This window comes from Lynx canadensis, chromosome D3, assembly GCF_007474595.2.
Source record: "Lynx canadensis isolate LIC74 chromosome D3, mLynCan4.pri.v2, whole genome shotgun sequence".
NCBI lineage: Eukaryota > Metazoa > Chordata > Mammalia > Carnivora > Felidae > Lynx > Lynx canadensis.
Genome location: NC_044314.2, coordinates 74,763,908 through 74,778,819, shown reverse-complemented (window position 1 = coordinate 74,778,819; position 14,912 = coordinate 74,763,908). Strand labels below are relative to the sequence as shown.

Below are 14,912 nucleotides of genomic sequence, written 5' to 3'. Positions count from 1 at the left end.
GCAGGATTCTAGATGGGCTTAGTATGGCCAGCCAAGGAAGAGGAGGAGCCCAGGGCCCTGGAGGAGAGGCAGACACAGTGACAGGGGCCTTAAGAATCAGGGCAGAGCTGGGATTGAATTGGGTAGGACATGCCAGGTAGAGGGAACCACTTGAGCCTGGAAGCTGGCACTGGAGGCATGTCTGGGAGTAGTAAGGGCCTAAGGGAGCCTCTTGACCTCCCTGGGCCCTTCCTGAGCCCTGAGGTGTCAAGGCTAAGAAGGGAAGTGGCTGAGCTCAGATCAGACCCTGAAGGCCAAGCCAGTGCATCTGGACTTTGAGAGCCCCAGGAAGCTGGTGAATGTGTCACCTGGCTGGGTAACCCATTAACTGCAGCTCACTCATTAAGACCCTGGTGGGTGACCAGAGGGTAAGGGCCGTGGGAAGAAAGGAGTGTTAATGGCTGGGGACTGGCCGAGATGGTTTCTCTGTGCTCTGTGTCCTTGTTCCTTGAGGAGTTTCCTGGGCGAGGCTGGCCTCCAGCCAGGGATTGCTGCCAAGGCATCATGGGAGGGGGGGGTGGTGAGCGGTGCCACCCCACCATCCTGATGCCTTTTATCTCCTAACCACACATACTATGTAGGCACCAGCAACCTAGGGTACCCCAGGGGTCTTGGTCAGACAGGAGGGAATAGGGGGGCTGGGCACCTGGCCCATCTCCTCCTCTGAAAAATGAGGAACCACAGTGGCCTCCAAGGTCCTTCCTGTTCTGACAGACTCTGGTTTGCCCCAGCTCTGTGTCTGGGAAAACAAGGCATTGGTGGAGGAAGAAGGGTAGTCAAAGGAAACCATGACGTGAGAGAGGAAGGGACTTGCCCAAAGCCATTAGGTAGGACAGTGACCCATGACATGGGGAAGGCCTTGCAAACCACTTCCTGCAAGTAGTACCTCATTGCAGCCTCCATCATGCCCCACCCTGCTGTCACATCCTGGAAGAGGCTCTGCCTGAGCCTCAGGAAGTGCCAGGTGAACCTCCTGCCCCGGGTGGGCCACAGCTGGTAGAGACACAACATCCCAAAATGCAGTCAGGAGCCTCACACTGAGTGAGCCAGGAAGGCAGGTCCAGATGCAGCAGTGCCTGACCTGTCCTCCAGAACTGCTGGGACAGGATCTCAGGGCCCACTGGGAGCCAGGAAACCTGATATTACAACAGGCATTTTGTGTCCCCTGGTATCTGCACCAAGGACACATTTGGTAAACTGGCTAAATACAAGTGACTTTGATGCCAAACATCATAGCATCTTAATCAACTTTAGGATCACAGAATCTCAAATGTTTGGTCTCTGATCTCCTGTCTCCAACACCCCAAAAAGGTTGGCTTGCATACTTGCCTTGACAGGGACCTCACTACCTTTAAAGACAGCAAGACTGTGGTTGGTTGGCAAGTTCTTCCCAATGTCAAGCCCAATTTGCCTTCTTGGAATGCCTTCTGCAGTTGTGAGAGTTGGCATGCTTTAAGGTGGGCTTGCCTCACTTCCTGCCCACCGTCTGAGGCCACAAGCAGAGGAGCAAGGGCCACCTCAGACCCTGTGGCTACCTGGCCACAGCCTCCCTGAGCCACACAGACCACACTGCCAGGATGGAAGGAAGACTCTAGCTCGGTGAAGAGACTGGTGCTGTCCAGGGGTAGCAGAGAGGCAGAGACCCTGTGCCCCCAGAGCCTGGCTGCCAGCCCCCAGCACCATCTGAGGCGTTTGCCGTTGCAGCACCTACCTTTGATGTGTGGAAGAAGGCTGGAGCACTGCCAGCGTGTGGTCCTTCAGAGATGTCAGCTCCTTAACGCCTGAGAATGTCTGGCTGCAGGGCTAGTCTGGCACCTGGTGGACCAAGTCCAACTCCCAAACCCAGAAGCAGGGTAGCAGCACAGCCAAAAGCATGGGCTCAAGAGTTCCTAGGTTCAAATTTGACCCCTGCCACTCATGGCCCAGGGTCTCCTCTTCCTGCCCTCAGCTTTCTATCTGGAAAGCAGGAATCATTAAAATAATTGTTGGGTGGATTCACTGAAATGGCTGTGCACAGGCTATTGTCAGCGCCCGCTATCTCCATGGTTCCCACGCCCAGGCCGGCAGCAGCCTCTGTCCTTGCCTGATGAGCAGCTCAGGGCTAAGAGGTCATAAATGCCCCCCTCCTGCTTGCCCTGCCCTCTCTGCCCACGGCACCCTGAGCAGGTAGCATTTACCATATCACCTCGTAATTATCTGCAGTGTCTGGGAGCTCCAAGGGGTGGAGGAGAAAGGCTGAGCCATCCACGCCCCAGCCCCCACCCCAGGGTATGGCCTGGTCTTGTCTCCCTCTGAGGGGAGTTGCTGGCTGGAACCTGCCTGTCCACACGCCTCTCCACCCCCAGCCCCTACTCCCAACCCTCCATGGGGGGTGAGTGGACTTGTGGTTCCCCTAATGCCAAAAAACACCCAGTGCTTCCCGCCCCCCCCCCCTCAACAGCCCCGCATGCTCTGCTAGCCCTCCATCCTGGCTTCTCAGAGCCCCCACCCCCTGCCATCTCATTTCTGGGTCTCCTGCACCACTTCAAGCTGAACTCCTTTGCTCTCAGAGTCCTGCTTGCAACATTTTATGGGCTGATGTTTTAGATGCCTCAGGTCAACATGCCTGCCTAAACCTGAACTAAGTAACAACTGTCCCCATACCTCCACCAACCACATTAGCTTAGCCTGCCTAGCCCCAGAGCCTCCTTCCCAAACTCACTGGTCCCCCAGTGTAGCGGCCTCCCCTCCACATCCTCTCCTGGCTGCTCCTGACCCCAGCTCCCCTCACCTGGCAACTCCTCCTCAGGGTCCGCAGCCCCTCCACTGTTTCCCTAAGGTAGCCCCAGTGCTGAGCATACAAATCTGAGCACATCCTCTCACTAGAAACCCTTTAAAGGCCCCCTTTGCCCTCCAGATAAATTCCAGTCTTGCTAGGGCCCCACCCCTTCCTCTGTAAAGTTCACCCTATGCTCCCTGCTGAGACTTCAAGCTGGCACTCTTCCTTCAGACCCCAACCTCAAAGCAACCTCTTCCGGAAGCCCTCCCCCTCCTCCTGGTCAGCTCCTGTAGTGCCCTGCAGCCCCCATCAAGGTTCCCCACATCTGTGGAGTAGCTGTTAGATTGACTTCCTGTGTCTTAGTCTCTGCAGTATCCACAGGGCCCAAAAGTCAGCACTGAATTGACCAATGAAGGCTGTGGGTGGCTGAGTGGATTCCGTATAAAGCCACGGAAAATCAGTTTGTAAAAACACTGCTGTATGCTGGACTTTTGCTTTGTTGTGTCTAATCCTACAATAAGATGCCGGACGGGCACCCTATTTTCCCTGTGTTACAGATGAGGAAATACGGTTGTAGAACCTACTGTAGTGAGTTGAATAGCACCCCCCCCCCCAATTCATATCCACCGGGACCTCTGAATGTGACCTTATCTGGGAATAGAGTCTTTGTAGATGTCATTAGCGTGGGCCTCAAATCCAATAACCAGTGTTCTTATAAGAAGGCCATGTGAAGAGAGACACACAGACACAGGTAAGAAGGCCAGGTGACAATGGAGACCCAGGTTGGAGGGCTATAGCTAGAAGGCAAGGAATGCCTTGGATGCCAGCAACTGCCATCGTTAGAGCCTTCAGAGAGCCCTGCCAATGCCTTGATTTCCAGCTTTCAGTCTCCAGAACTATGAGAGAATAAATTTGTTGTTTTAAGTCACCAAGTTTATAATAATTTGTTATAACAGCCACAGAAAACGAATACAGCTACCTACTTTACCTAATTTGTACACCCAAAAAGGGACAGGTCCAGGGGATTCTAATCAGTTCTGAGATGAGGGGCACCTGGTGGCTCAGCCAGTTGAGGGTCCAATGCTTGATTTCAGCTCAGGTCATGATCTCTCGGTTCGTGAGTTCCAGCCCCACACTAGGCTCTGTGCTGACAGTGCAGAGCCTGCTTGGGATTCTCTCTCTCCCTCCCTCCCTCTCCCTCTCTCTCTCTCTCTCTCTCTCTCTCTCTCTGCCCCTCCCCCACTCTCTCTACATATCAATCAATCAATCTTTCATTGGTCCTGAGCCTATACCCATGCCCCCCCCATAGGGATCCCTGGCCCTGACACAAGCTTACAACACAGCCCTGTAGAGCCAGCTCCAGAAGACATTGTTTCCATTGAGTGTCTGCTTCTTTCCTCCTAGTGAGTTCCAAAACCATCCTGCATCCTTCTTTGGAGTGGCTGCCAAGAGGCTCACTGTCACCTGGCTACCTGCTGAGGTACCATGAACCTTGCCAGTATCTGGTCTTGGACTACCCCACTGGGTGGATAGAGAAGAGCCCTAAAGGTGGGGCAGGTTCAGTTCCAGCCACAGCCCTTCTCCCTTCCCACTGGGTCACTGGACCTTGGTTCCTTGTCACTCCAGCTGGGCCACCACATGGGGTGGCCAAGAGCTTGGGAAGCCAAAGGTGTGACTGTCACCGCTACTTGTCTCTTGGCAAGCCCCACTTAGGGCCCAGAATGCCACCAGCAGGGCCTGGGGTTCAGCTGTGTCCCTCCCACCTGACTCTCTGGCTCCCCAACTTCCCACCTCACTGGCTGTCCAGGGAGCCCATACAAGTCACTGAAGCTCCATATCAGCCCTAGGTGCTGAGAGGGCAACATCATAGCACCCCCCTACCCACCCACTCAATGGGGTCTCCACAAATACAGGCCTACTGTCCAAGACAACTCCACGGAGAGAGGCCAGCAGCCTTTACTTAAATATACATGGAGGCCAGTAAGGGGGAATGATGCCCCCCTCTCCTGAGGGCAGAACTCTGTCTCTGGGGCCTCCTGCCCGAATCGGGTTAGGCCAGAAACACTCCCTAAGAGCCAACTCAACCTAACCACCCCCACAGGAGGCAGAGGGAGGCCCATCTAGGGATCCAGGTCCAGTCACCACCTCCCTCTTTTTCTGGGAAAATGTCCTCCAGGAATCTCTCAGCCAAGAACACAGAGGGTGGGGTGGGACATGAGGGGTGGGGCTGAGGGGCAGTTCTCTGCTTTCCACAGGACTCTAACTCTGGGCACCCTCCTGTGCCATTGCCTGGGTTGCCCCCTCTGTGACAACCAAACTCAGCCCTCTCTCTCCCCTGCCCCATACCCCTGCCCTGGCTCGGCCTTCTCATGTTTGAGGGGACAATGTCCAGGCCTGGCTCAGCCTCTGGAAGGATAAGGTCAGGATTTGGGAGACATCCCAGCTCTGGCTCCAGCCCCGAGTGTATATGAGGAGAGGGAGGGGGTTCTTACCAGGCTGCCAGTCTGGACAAGGGGTCTGAGAGGTCCCTGGAGCAATGAGGCTGCTGCTTAAATCTCTGGCCCCAACACCACCACGTCAGGTCAGCGAAAGCGCCTGGGCTCTGGAGGGAGGCAGGCCAAATGGTCATGCAGGTTTGCCAGGGAGGAAACCTGTGGTGCCAAGGTGGCCCCAGGACAATACTGGCTACAGAGGGGGAGTAGTGGAGGCTGCTGGGTCCAGCTGGCAGATGGCAGAGGAGAAGGGAGCCCAGGATAGAAAAGCCCCAGGACCAGTCCCAATGGGGGAGCCCAAGCAGGCAGCAACAGGGGTTGGGGTTCAGTGAATGATCAAGTGACAAGGATACTAAGTTGTCCTCTGTCCTGTATCAGGGGTTCAGCTTCAGGGGACCACAGATCCCAGCACCCTGTCCCCAAACACACTCCTGGGGGGCAATAGTTAACCCAAAAGAGAAGTCTGACTCTACCTTCACTTACCATGTGCCCTCAGATGGCCACCCCTCACCCCACGCACACCCCGTCTGTGCTCACCCCTCCTGAACCTGTGCCCAGGCACACTGTCCTCACAGGCTGGACACACACTCTGCTGTGGGAATTGGGTGTCTAGAGCCCTCCTGCTCCAAATGTCCCCTACCCAGGGAGCATGAGGGCCCAGAGCTGGGAGGGGAGCCTCCAGGAGGCAGCAGGCCCCCAAGTAGGCCCCTAGAGCTGGGTGGGTCCCTAGCCCAAACCTGATCCATGCAGGAGCCAGGGCTTCCCCTCCTCACACTGCCTCCCCGTCCCTGTCAAGCTGGAAGACTGAAGCCTGGGGCAGATACAGCTGGCCTGCTTCCAGCCTGCCCAGAGCTAGGTTTAGGGGTTTAACCAGGATTCTTCATCCTGTTTGTCTCCTAGGCCTGGGCCAAAGGGAGCCCAGCCTGCTTCACCCAGCCTGCCCAGGCCTCCCCCAGTTAGGCAGGGAGGGGCAGTAAATATTTGTCAATGCAGGAATGTCTACACAGGTGGACAGGTCAGATACTACGATTGTCCAATGGCTGGGAAATTCCAGGAGGCAGGTGATGGCACTGCCTAAGGCTGGTAAGGGAATTCCACCCCCCCCCCCGCCCCGCCCCACACACACCCCTCCCCGACTCGGAGTCCAGTGCTCTGCACCACCAAAGCAACTGCTCCACAGTCAGCATGGAGGCCACTAGCCAAGCGCCACCTTGCCCGGCCCCTGCTCAGTGCCTCCCCAAACGACTCCAGGCCCAGACGACAGAGCTCGGTCTAGCGCGGGCCCGGGACTCCACGGGCCAGACCTCCCAAACCGAGAGTTTGGGAGCTCTGGGGGCCCCAGCAGCAACCCCGCCCTCCTCCTCCGCTGCGGCCCCGCCCGGGCGCGCAACCTCGGACCCTGCGCTCCCCACCCAATGCAGCCCGGGCCGGGCGGGGCGGGGCGGGGGGTTGGGGCCGGAGGCGGGGCGCCGACTACCGGACTGCCTCCCGCTCCGCGCCGGCAGCGCAGCGGCCATGGGGGCGCGGCTGGGCCGGCGGACCGGACCCGAGGCGGCCTCGGAAGCCGGGGCGGCGGCGGGGTGCGGGCCCGCGCCCTATGAGCGCCGGGTGCGCTGGCTCCGCGAGATCCAGTCCACGCTCCGCGAGCGGCGGCCCGAGCGCGCGCGGCAGCTGCTGCGCCTCCTGCGCCAGGCGAGAGAAGGAGCGGGTCGGCCCGGGGCTGGAGGCCGGGGAGGGGCCAGAGCTGCAGGCTGCGGGCCTGGAAGGGGCCGGGAGGTGCTGCGGAGTTGGCCCCGGGCACGTGAGGCAGGGCTGGCCCCGGACGGGCGCACGGGCCGGGAGGGTTCCGAGGGGAGCATACGACTGGCTGAGGAGGCTGGGAGTCCTGTCTGGGCGAGAGGGCGAGGGAGGGAAAGCAATCGGCTAGAGTGAGGACGAGTGAGGCTCCGGGGGTGGGGTGGGGTGGGGTGGTGTGAGCGTGGAAGAGAGGGCCGCGACGGTGTCCACCTTTCTGGGGTTTGAGAGTTCAGTTGTGTGTGTGTTGAGGGTGCCCCCAAGCCCGGAGCTAAGAACACAGATTCGTGCCTTGGCAGGAAAGGAGTGGCAAGGGGATGGTGGGAGGGGGACGACATCTTGTACTGAGGGGCAATGAATGGGAAGAGGGCAGCTCCCGGCTCCTCCATGGTGGGGGCGGGGGCGGGGGGAAGGCACTGCATAGGACCCTGGAGAGAGGACCTGGGAACTGGTAGCCCAGCTGGTCAGCCGTGCAACCTCACCATGACACTATGGCAGCCCAGACAGAGCTACAACTCACATCACCCATCCTAACAGGCAGCTCACACTCATTGAGTACATACACCTGGCATCTGTGCATCACAACACCACATCTGGACAGGGTGAGAGCTGGGCGTGGGCACCCCTGGTCCCACACACACCGGGTACCTGAGCCAGCCTGGGGTGCCCTAGGAGAAGTGGGTTCTGGTCCCAGCATCACCACTGGGCAAACCACTTCCCTCTCTGGCCACATCCCCATTTCCCGCAGCAACTGCCACCGCAGCTGCCCTGTACTGCAATCTGAAATTAGCCATGCAGGTGTTTGGCCTGCGGGTGGATGATTAGAGATGGGAAACTGAGGCTTGGAGAACAGTGGTGAGCCTAGAGCCACAGAGCAAGTTAGGGGACAGTCATGACAGAAGCTTCTAGTCTCCCAGCCTCACTCCTGCTGCACTGGGTTTCCTTTCTCTGGGCCCAGTGGGCTGGAAAGGTGGGGCTGGCCCTTTAAGAGGAGCTGTCCAGACCAGCAGAAGGCGGGCTGTGGCTGTAGTCTGGGGCCCTGTCTGGGTCAGCCCAGGCTTACCAGCTAGCCCTCTCTTCTAGGTCCTCCCTAGCTGGCATTTGTGACTTGAACGATGTTTAAAATGCAAACAGCAAAGCAGCACCAAATCAGCTAGACCATCCAGAGGCACAGATCTTTGGGATGGCATCTGGACCCTAAAGCACCAGCAGGACATTTTTTTTTTTTTTTTTTTAACCTGGGAAACCAGCTAAATTGCCCCCTTGTGTCTCAGGTCAGGATTCCTGGCCCAGGGGTCTGCCCCATAATCCACAGGGACTCTGCAGTCATGGCATTCCCACGTGGCCTAGAATCCTGTGCACAGGGGGCTTGTGCACAGAACCTGTCCCTCTGGCTTGAGGAGGGCCCAGGGGTCTGAAGGCCCCTCCTGGCTATGCCTGCCCCATCGGCTTGTCAGTATGGTTGCTCTGAAAAGATGTTCAGGGACTCACCAGGCCTATGGGAATAACAAGAAGAGAAGCCCAAGGACTAAAGGCAGGAATGCATGGGTAGACCAGGGGCCCAATGGTGAGGTCTCTATGAGAGATGGGAGACGTGGAACCTGGACAAGGAGGCTGGTGGGTTGGGGAGGGTGGGAATGCCAGGCTGTGCATGAGTCTCTAATGTCATACAACGTCAAGAGAATTTGGTCTCCACCAAAGGGGTTAAGGGTCAAGCTTAGGTGTGTGTTCATGGATCTGGCTCTGGCAGCTCAAGGGTGGGACTAGACAGGTGTTGGGAGGCCAAGGGGCCCAGGAGGAGGCTGTTAGGGAGAGAGGCCTGCACCTCTTTGAGCAGTGGGGAGGGAAAGCTCGGCAGAGAGGGGTGAGGGAAGAGGGTGGGGTGGTTCTGGGCTCCTGCCCAAGCGCTGGGGAGATGGGGATGGTGACGCCCTTTACTGAGCTGGGTCATATGAGGCAAGGCCAGTTTCAGGGCAGGAGATGAACACACCCAATCTAAGCTGCCTTTGGGACATCTGAGCTGAAAGAGAGGTCCATCCCCACAAAAGGGATCTGGACCTGTCAGCCAACATTTGTTGTGGCCACAACTCAGGAGAGCTTGGAAATAGGTAGAAGAGGCAAAGGGCTCAAAGAGAATGCTGGAGGACAGCAGCATTTGGGGGTCATCAGAGGATCCCCCAAAGAACCCTCCAGACAAGCCCAATCCCAGAGGAGGTAGGTGTCACAGTACCATGTTTCGCCTCCAGGGAACCAGTCTAAGGGTTTTGGAACCTACTTATCACCTCCCTGAAGCCCTGGATGTACTGGCACTCTCCCCATCCAAAGGGTCCACGTGTTCCTGGACAGTTGGGTCATCACTACCTGGGAAGAGACTCCAGCAAGCCTCAGGGAAGGAGACAGACAGAGGGGAATGGATGTGAGAGGCTAGCTTGGATGGGGGCCTGGAAAAGGAGAGCCCAACTTCTGGCTCACTCAATTCTCCTCACCACTCACAGGACCTGGGCCTCGAGGGGACCCTCCTCACCGACATCCTCTATAGGAATGTGGCCTTCCTCAATCTGGTGGACCCTATCTCCCATGACCTGCTCGTGAACCTGGCCCGTGACCTGCAGTGCCCCAAGACGGTGAGGCCAGTAGGCATGGACCTCAGGCTGGGCCGTGTGGCTGACAGGGGCCAGGAATGCCCAGGGCTGGGGGCTAGGAGCCTCGGTCCTCAACTGGCTTGCTTTGAGGCCTTAACCAGGTCAATGTCCCTCTCTGGGACCTGATGGCAGTTTCAGTGTATTAGGCTGGCAAGCACCTGGAACACAGGTGATCTATGCTTTCCTACACCTGAAAAGCTGTGTGTTGCGTAGGCCTACTTCCTGAGTGGCAGCACTGTGTGCCAGGACCAGGGACGCAGGCAGGAAGTCTTACGGGGATGCTGTGGGACATAGAATGTTCTGACAAATCCACTGATGGAATCAAACTCCAAGCCTCTGCATTCCTGGGGCCAGAAGAGAGCCACCATAGGCTGGAACCCCTGTCCACATGTCCCCATCCTGTATGGATACACTTAGGGATGAATGCTCACTGCTTCCCATAGCAGTGTGAACCATAAGCAAATCCTTCCTCATGTTGAATTGGCGTCTGCCACCGGCAGCCTCCATCACCCCTCCTCCCATGCCACCACATCTGCTCCCAACCCCACTCTACATCCTGCCACAAGCACTGAAGGTCCTGCGCTCCTGACACAGCCACCAGCCCCCATCCCTTAGGCCCAGTGAATCCCTGTGCAAAACAAGAGTGCCCACTATGGGCCCTGCCAGCTCTGAACTCCTACATCTATATGCAGGCATCACCAAGGATTCTGAGGCTAGCCTAGGGCTATCATAGTGACTGCCAGAGCTTGCTGCCACTGTGTGTACGCTCTGTTAACAGAGGGACAGGATAAAGAATGTGCTGGGTAGTGGAGCGTGCTCAGTGCCAGCTTTGTGGAAAGCAGAGCATCCCTGTTTTTCCGCCCCAAGCTAGGTCTCTACGAGGGCCCACTCAGGACCAGAAGAGAGCCGGGTGGTGGTGATGTAACACATTGACCCTCCCAGCCCTGGCAGCCAGACCCAGGCCCCATGGGCACGGTCTAGTTTTGGAGAGTGAGAGGAAGAAGAGCATGCTGACCTGGCTTGTTCCTATTCCCTGGGGGTGGCGTCAGTGGAGCAGGGCTCCCTGGAGGGGTCTGGTCCTGCCTCCCCCTGTGGCGAGTCCCCCCGGAGCGCTGAGGGTGGGCAGGGAGCCGGCTGATAGCCCGAGACACTGGCCTTGGACATGAGGACAGGGAACAAGGCCCCATTGTCTAGGCATCCTCCCGCCGGGCACTGTGGGCCTCAGACCAGCATGTCCAGCTCCCAATGGGCAGCCTCCCCTGGCTCTGTGCCAGGCCACAGCCAGGGTGGGGGGTGGGAGGGGGAGGCTAGTGGGCAGCTCAGTGATCCATGATGAATCATGTGCCGGAGCACACACTTGGATCCCAAAGGCCCAGAGGGGCATGGGAGGGGCTTGGCCTCATCCTGACAACACTGCCTCCTTACAGGACTATGAGCTCTGGAAGTCCTCGGACAAGATCTGCCGACAGCTCATCTACCACCTCACCCCTCACTCCAAGCGGCAGCGAGGATCCAGCCTGCTCCAGAGGAAGACCCAGAGCTGGTAAGGGGAACCCAGCCACAGCCCTGCCTCGTGGCCCCTTAGGGTCCCTTCCTAGGCTGACATGGAGAAGCAGCTCAGCAAGAGGCTGGTGCCTGAAACCCCACCATGTGACCCCCTCACCCTTGTCTGCATCACAGCTGTGGAATGCCCCCAAGCCAAACTGCACCCTCTGTGTGACCTGCCTCCTGCTTTTCGCTCACCTCTCAATCCCTGGCCTATCACAGGGCCTGGACCATACCCGGACCAAGATAACCCCAGCAGGCGTAGCAGGCGTCAGCTGAATCCTCACACAGGCTGTGAGGGAGGCAGATTCTGGGTCATGATTCCCATTTTATAGGGAAGGAAACTGAGGTTGGGAGAGTCAAATGGCTTGCCTGAGGCCACACTCTGCCCTCATGTTCCTACAGCTCTTTGAAAAGCCTTTGCCAGGCAGCCTGAAGCCGAGGCCTCCGCAGTGAGCCTAGTAGCCTGCTCTGCCATGGGGTCCCCTTCCCAGTCACTCCATCACCATTTTGTGGCCAGACTCAGCCTAGTTACCTGCTGCGGACATCCAGGTCGAGGGACCTAGAACCACAGCGCTGGTGCTCTCCCCTGCTTGCTCCCTGCCGCACCTCTGCCACCCTTCCCCTCCTTGAGCCTGGTGGTCCATGATGAGCCCGGGGCCCATGAGGTTGTTTCCTGCCGTGGTGGTTAAGGGCCCTGAAGGTGGTCCCACTACCCATCTGCCTAGTGGTCCATGTTCAAATGACAGGAGAGACCTAGAGGGAGGTTCGAGGGGCGGTGGAGGACCCTCCTCAGTCTCTAAATTTCTTTTCTAGCTTAGAACACAGGGAACCCTTCACCGCCCTTCACCTTCCACCTGCCCACCCCCACACCTCCCAACACCTCCCCTTTTTCTACCCTGGGCCTGTCCCCTCTCTAGCCCTCAAGACTGGGGGGACAGCCGGATACCCTATCACCCTCATAGGAATGTCTATCTTTACCCCTCTAAGGATTGACCTTAGAGGAGGCATGGGAAAAAAGGTGAGGGCAGGAGTCAGAGCACCTTAATTTGAAGACCCAGTACCCTCTTAGTGGTGTGCGAGCATAAAAAGAGTCCTATCACCTCTATGAGCATCATTTGCTCCTCTGCAGAATGGGATAATCATTCTTACTCAATTAGGTTGGCATAAAAATAAGTGAGACAGTAGGTACAACAGGTGTGGTGATGCAGGCACACAGGAGGTTTTTATAATAATAACAGCTCATGGAACCTTAACATGTATATTTATTCCTCACAACAGCCAGGCCCTCTTGTCACCAAAGGAGAAACTGAGGCTCAGAGGGGTTCCAAGAATTGTCCATGGCCACCCACGTAGAGAGTAGCAGTTTGATCCCAGCTTGGCCTGATTGTAGGGCCCAGGCCCTGCCACCACTGAGGGCTGCCCCAATGGGTCATTTTCTACAGCCAGTAAGGACCTGCCTTGGCCATGGACCCTTGCTCAGTCCATCTTTGCCTGCAACCTTTCCACAGCCTCAAGAGCAGCCTCCAGGTGACTCAGCTGGCTGGGGAGACCGTGAACCTGTCGGGGATTCCACTGTCGGCGCGGGATGTGCAGCACATTGTGCGCTACCTGGGAAACCAGGGAGCCGGGCTCACGGTGCTGGACCTGAGTTTCACGGGGCTCAGCGATGAGCTTCTGCGCCTGCTGCTACCCAGCCTCTGGACGCTGCCCCGCCTCACCCAGCTCCTGCTCAACGGCAACAGGCTGACGAGGGCCACTGCCCGTGAGCTCACTGAGGCCGTCAAGGACTCCACCAAGTTCCCCGCGCTGGCCTGGGTAGACCTGGGCAACAATGTGGACGTGGCCTCCTTGCCCCAGCCCCTGCTGGTCGGCCTACGCCGGCGGCTGAGCCAGCGCACCTCACTCCCCACCATCTATGAGGGCCTGGACCTCGAGCCTGAGGGCAGTGAGGCCAGGGCCACCTCTGCTGCCTCCACCTGGGGCTCTGCAGCTGCCGAGCCAGGGTCGGAGCCCCAGGCCTGCTGCACGAGGTGACCTGCCACCACCCTGGCTGCTGCTACCTGACTGCCAGTGGCACATGGGATGGGGGATGATGGAGGCCTTCTAGGTCCCCAGAAATCCAGTGTAAATACTCAGCCTGGGATTAAGGGGATGGAAGGAGAATGGGTTCACTAGAGGCTAGATGGTCAGCCCAGGATGGAGTCTCAGACTTCCCTCAGCAGGAGGGCCCAGAACCTGCTGTGCCGATCCCACAGTAAACAGAGATGCCCCCCTCTGCCTCAGCCTTTCTGCACCATGGACCTCAGGGCCACTGAGTGCCAGCTTGCTTCTGGGGTGGGGAAAGGGTGGCCAAAGACTCAGGGACACTGCACACCTGAAAGGGAGGGACCAAGCTCTCACTGACTTACCCCAGTATTACTCCCTGAGAAGACACCAAGGTGTAGGGGTCAGGTCCATCTGTGGGCTGGGGAGTTAGGGGAGGCCTCCAGGGACCTCGCCTTCACATCTGGGTGGGGCTTGGAGAGGAGCAGTTGGGAGGGCACAGAGGGGCAAAGCTCAGAATGGAGCCCCACAGCAATCTTGGGCCTGAGCCCAGGATGCTGACCTCCCCACCAGGGAGGGCCCCTTGGTCTGAGGACAAGACTATGCTGACAGGAGGCAAGGTTCATCTCCCACAGATGGACAAGTGCTGCCCACCACCCCTAGAACCCCCCTCCCCCCAGGCTCCCTGTACTGAGTCAGTGGGGAACTCCATGGGGTTAGGAGATACCTTAGACCAGAGACAAAGGGCTTGTGTGTTCCCTCCAGGCCCTGGAGGCCCGTGTGCACAGTCCTCCCCTCTGGGGGACTCCAAGAAAGCATGCAGAACGTGGGGGTGGGTACATCCAGCAGCAGGGGACTTGGGGTGGAGCATTCTGAGGGCTTCCCAGGGGTAGTCTGCTCCCAGAAAGGGGCTATCTTCCCTCCCCACAAGCACCATCAGGGCAGGCTCTGGATGAGAAGCCTAAAGCTATGGTCAGCCTCACAGCCTTGTGCGGAGAGCTGGAGTACAGCCCAACTAGGAGTTGGACAGGGCAAAGACAAGGAAGGAATTTGAACATGTTTGGGGGGGAAACTGAGGCCCAGAGTGGGGAAGACAGCAGCCTAAGTCTCCCATGCAGAGCCAGGTCAGGTCTGGGGCAGTGGGGATCCTCACAGATGAGAGACCTGGAGGCAGAGAAAAGCCCTCTGGGCCAAAGAGAAGGTAGGACTCTCCCGGGCCCACCAGCTAACCCTCCTCCGCAGTGGGGCCCACAGGGTACCATGAGTCAGCACGGATTCCAGGCTGGCTAGATACGCAACAGCCCCTTGAGTGAGAAAGGAGATGACCAAGAAGGGCGAGGACAGGGAGATGCTGAGTTCCAGGACCAGGAAGGAGGTGGGGAGGAAAAGGAGCTCCCTCTCTACTGCTGCCTGCCCACCCCAAGGGCAGGCCCCTGCCAGTCTGGCTGCTTTTGGAGAAACCTTTATCCGGAGGTGGTGAGAAGGGTGTGGAGAACACCAGGTTCAGCCCAGCTCTGCTCCTGACTTACTGTTGGGACCTGGCCAGGGCCTCCTCTCTCCCTGCCTTGGGTAAATAGGACTGCCTGTCCATAGTAC

The 14,912-nt window shown here is 58.0% G+C and overlaps 1 protein-coding gene across 2 annotated transcripts; it reads left to right on the top strand.

The window, feature by feature from the left end:
- Positions 1-6,783: 6,783 nt before the first annotated feature.
- Positions 6,784-13,550, top strand: LRRC75B (leucine rich repeat containing 75B). 2 transcript variants are annotated; one of them, XM_030336490.1, is made up of 4 exons: positions 6,784-6,981; positions 9,579-9,707; positions 11,153-11,268; positions 12,782-13,550. In XM_030336490.1, the coding sequence occupies exons 1-4, from the start codon at positions 6,805-6,807 to the stop codon at positions 13,305-13,307; spliced, it is 948 nt and encodes a 315-aa protein (XP_030192350.1). In that variant the 5' UTR covers positions 6,784-6,804; the 3' UTR covers positions 13,308-13,550. The 2 variants fall into 2 exon arrangements, with proteins under 2 accessions (XP_030192350.1, XP_030192351.1); XM_030336491.1 differs by lacking the exon at positions 9,579-9,707.
- Positions 13,551-14,912: the final 1,362 nt, after the last annotated feature.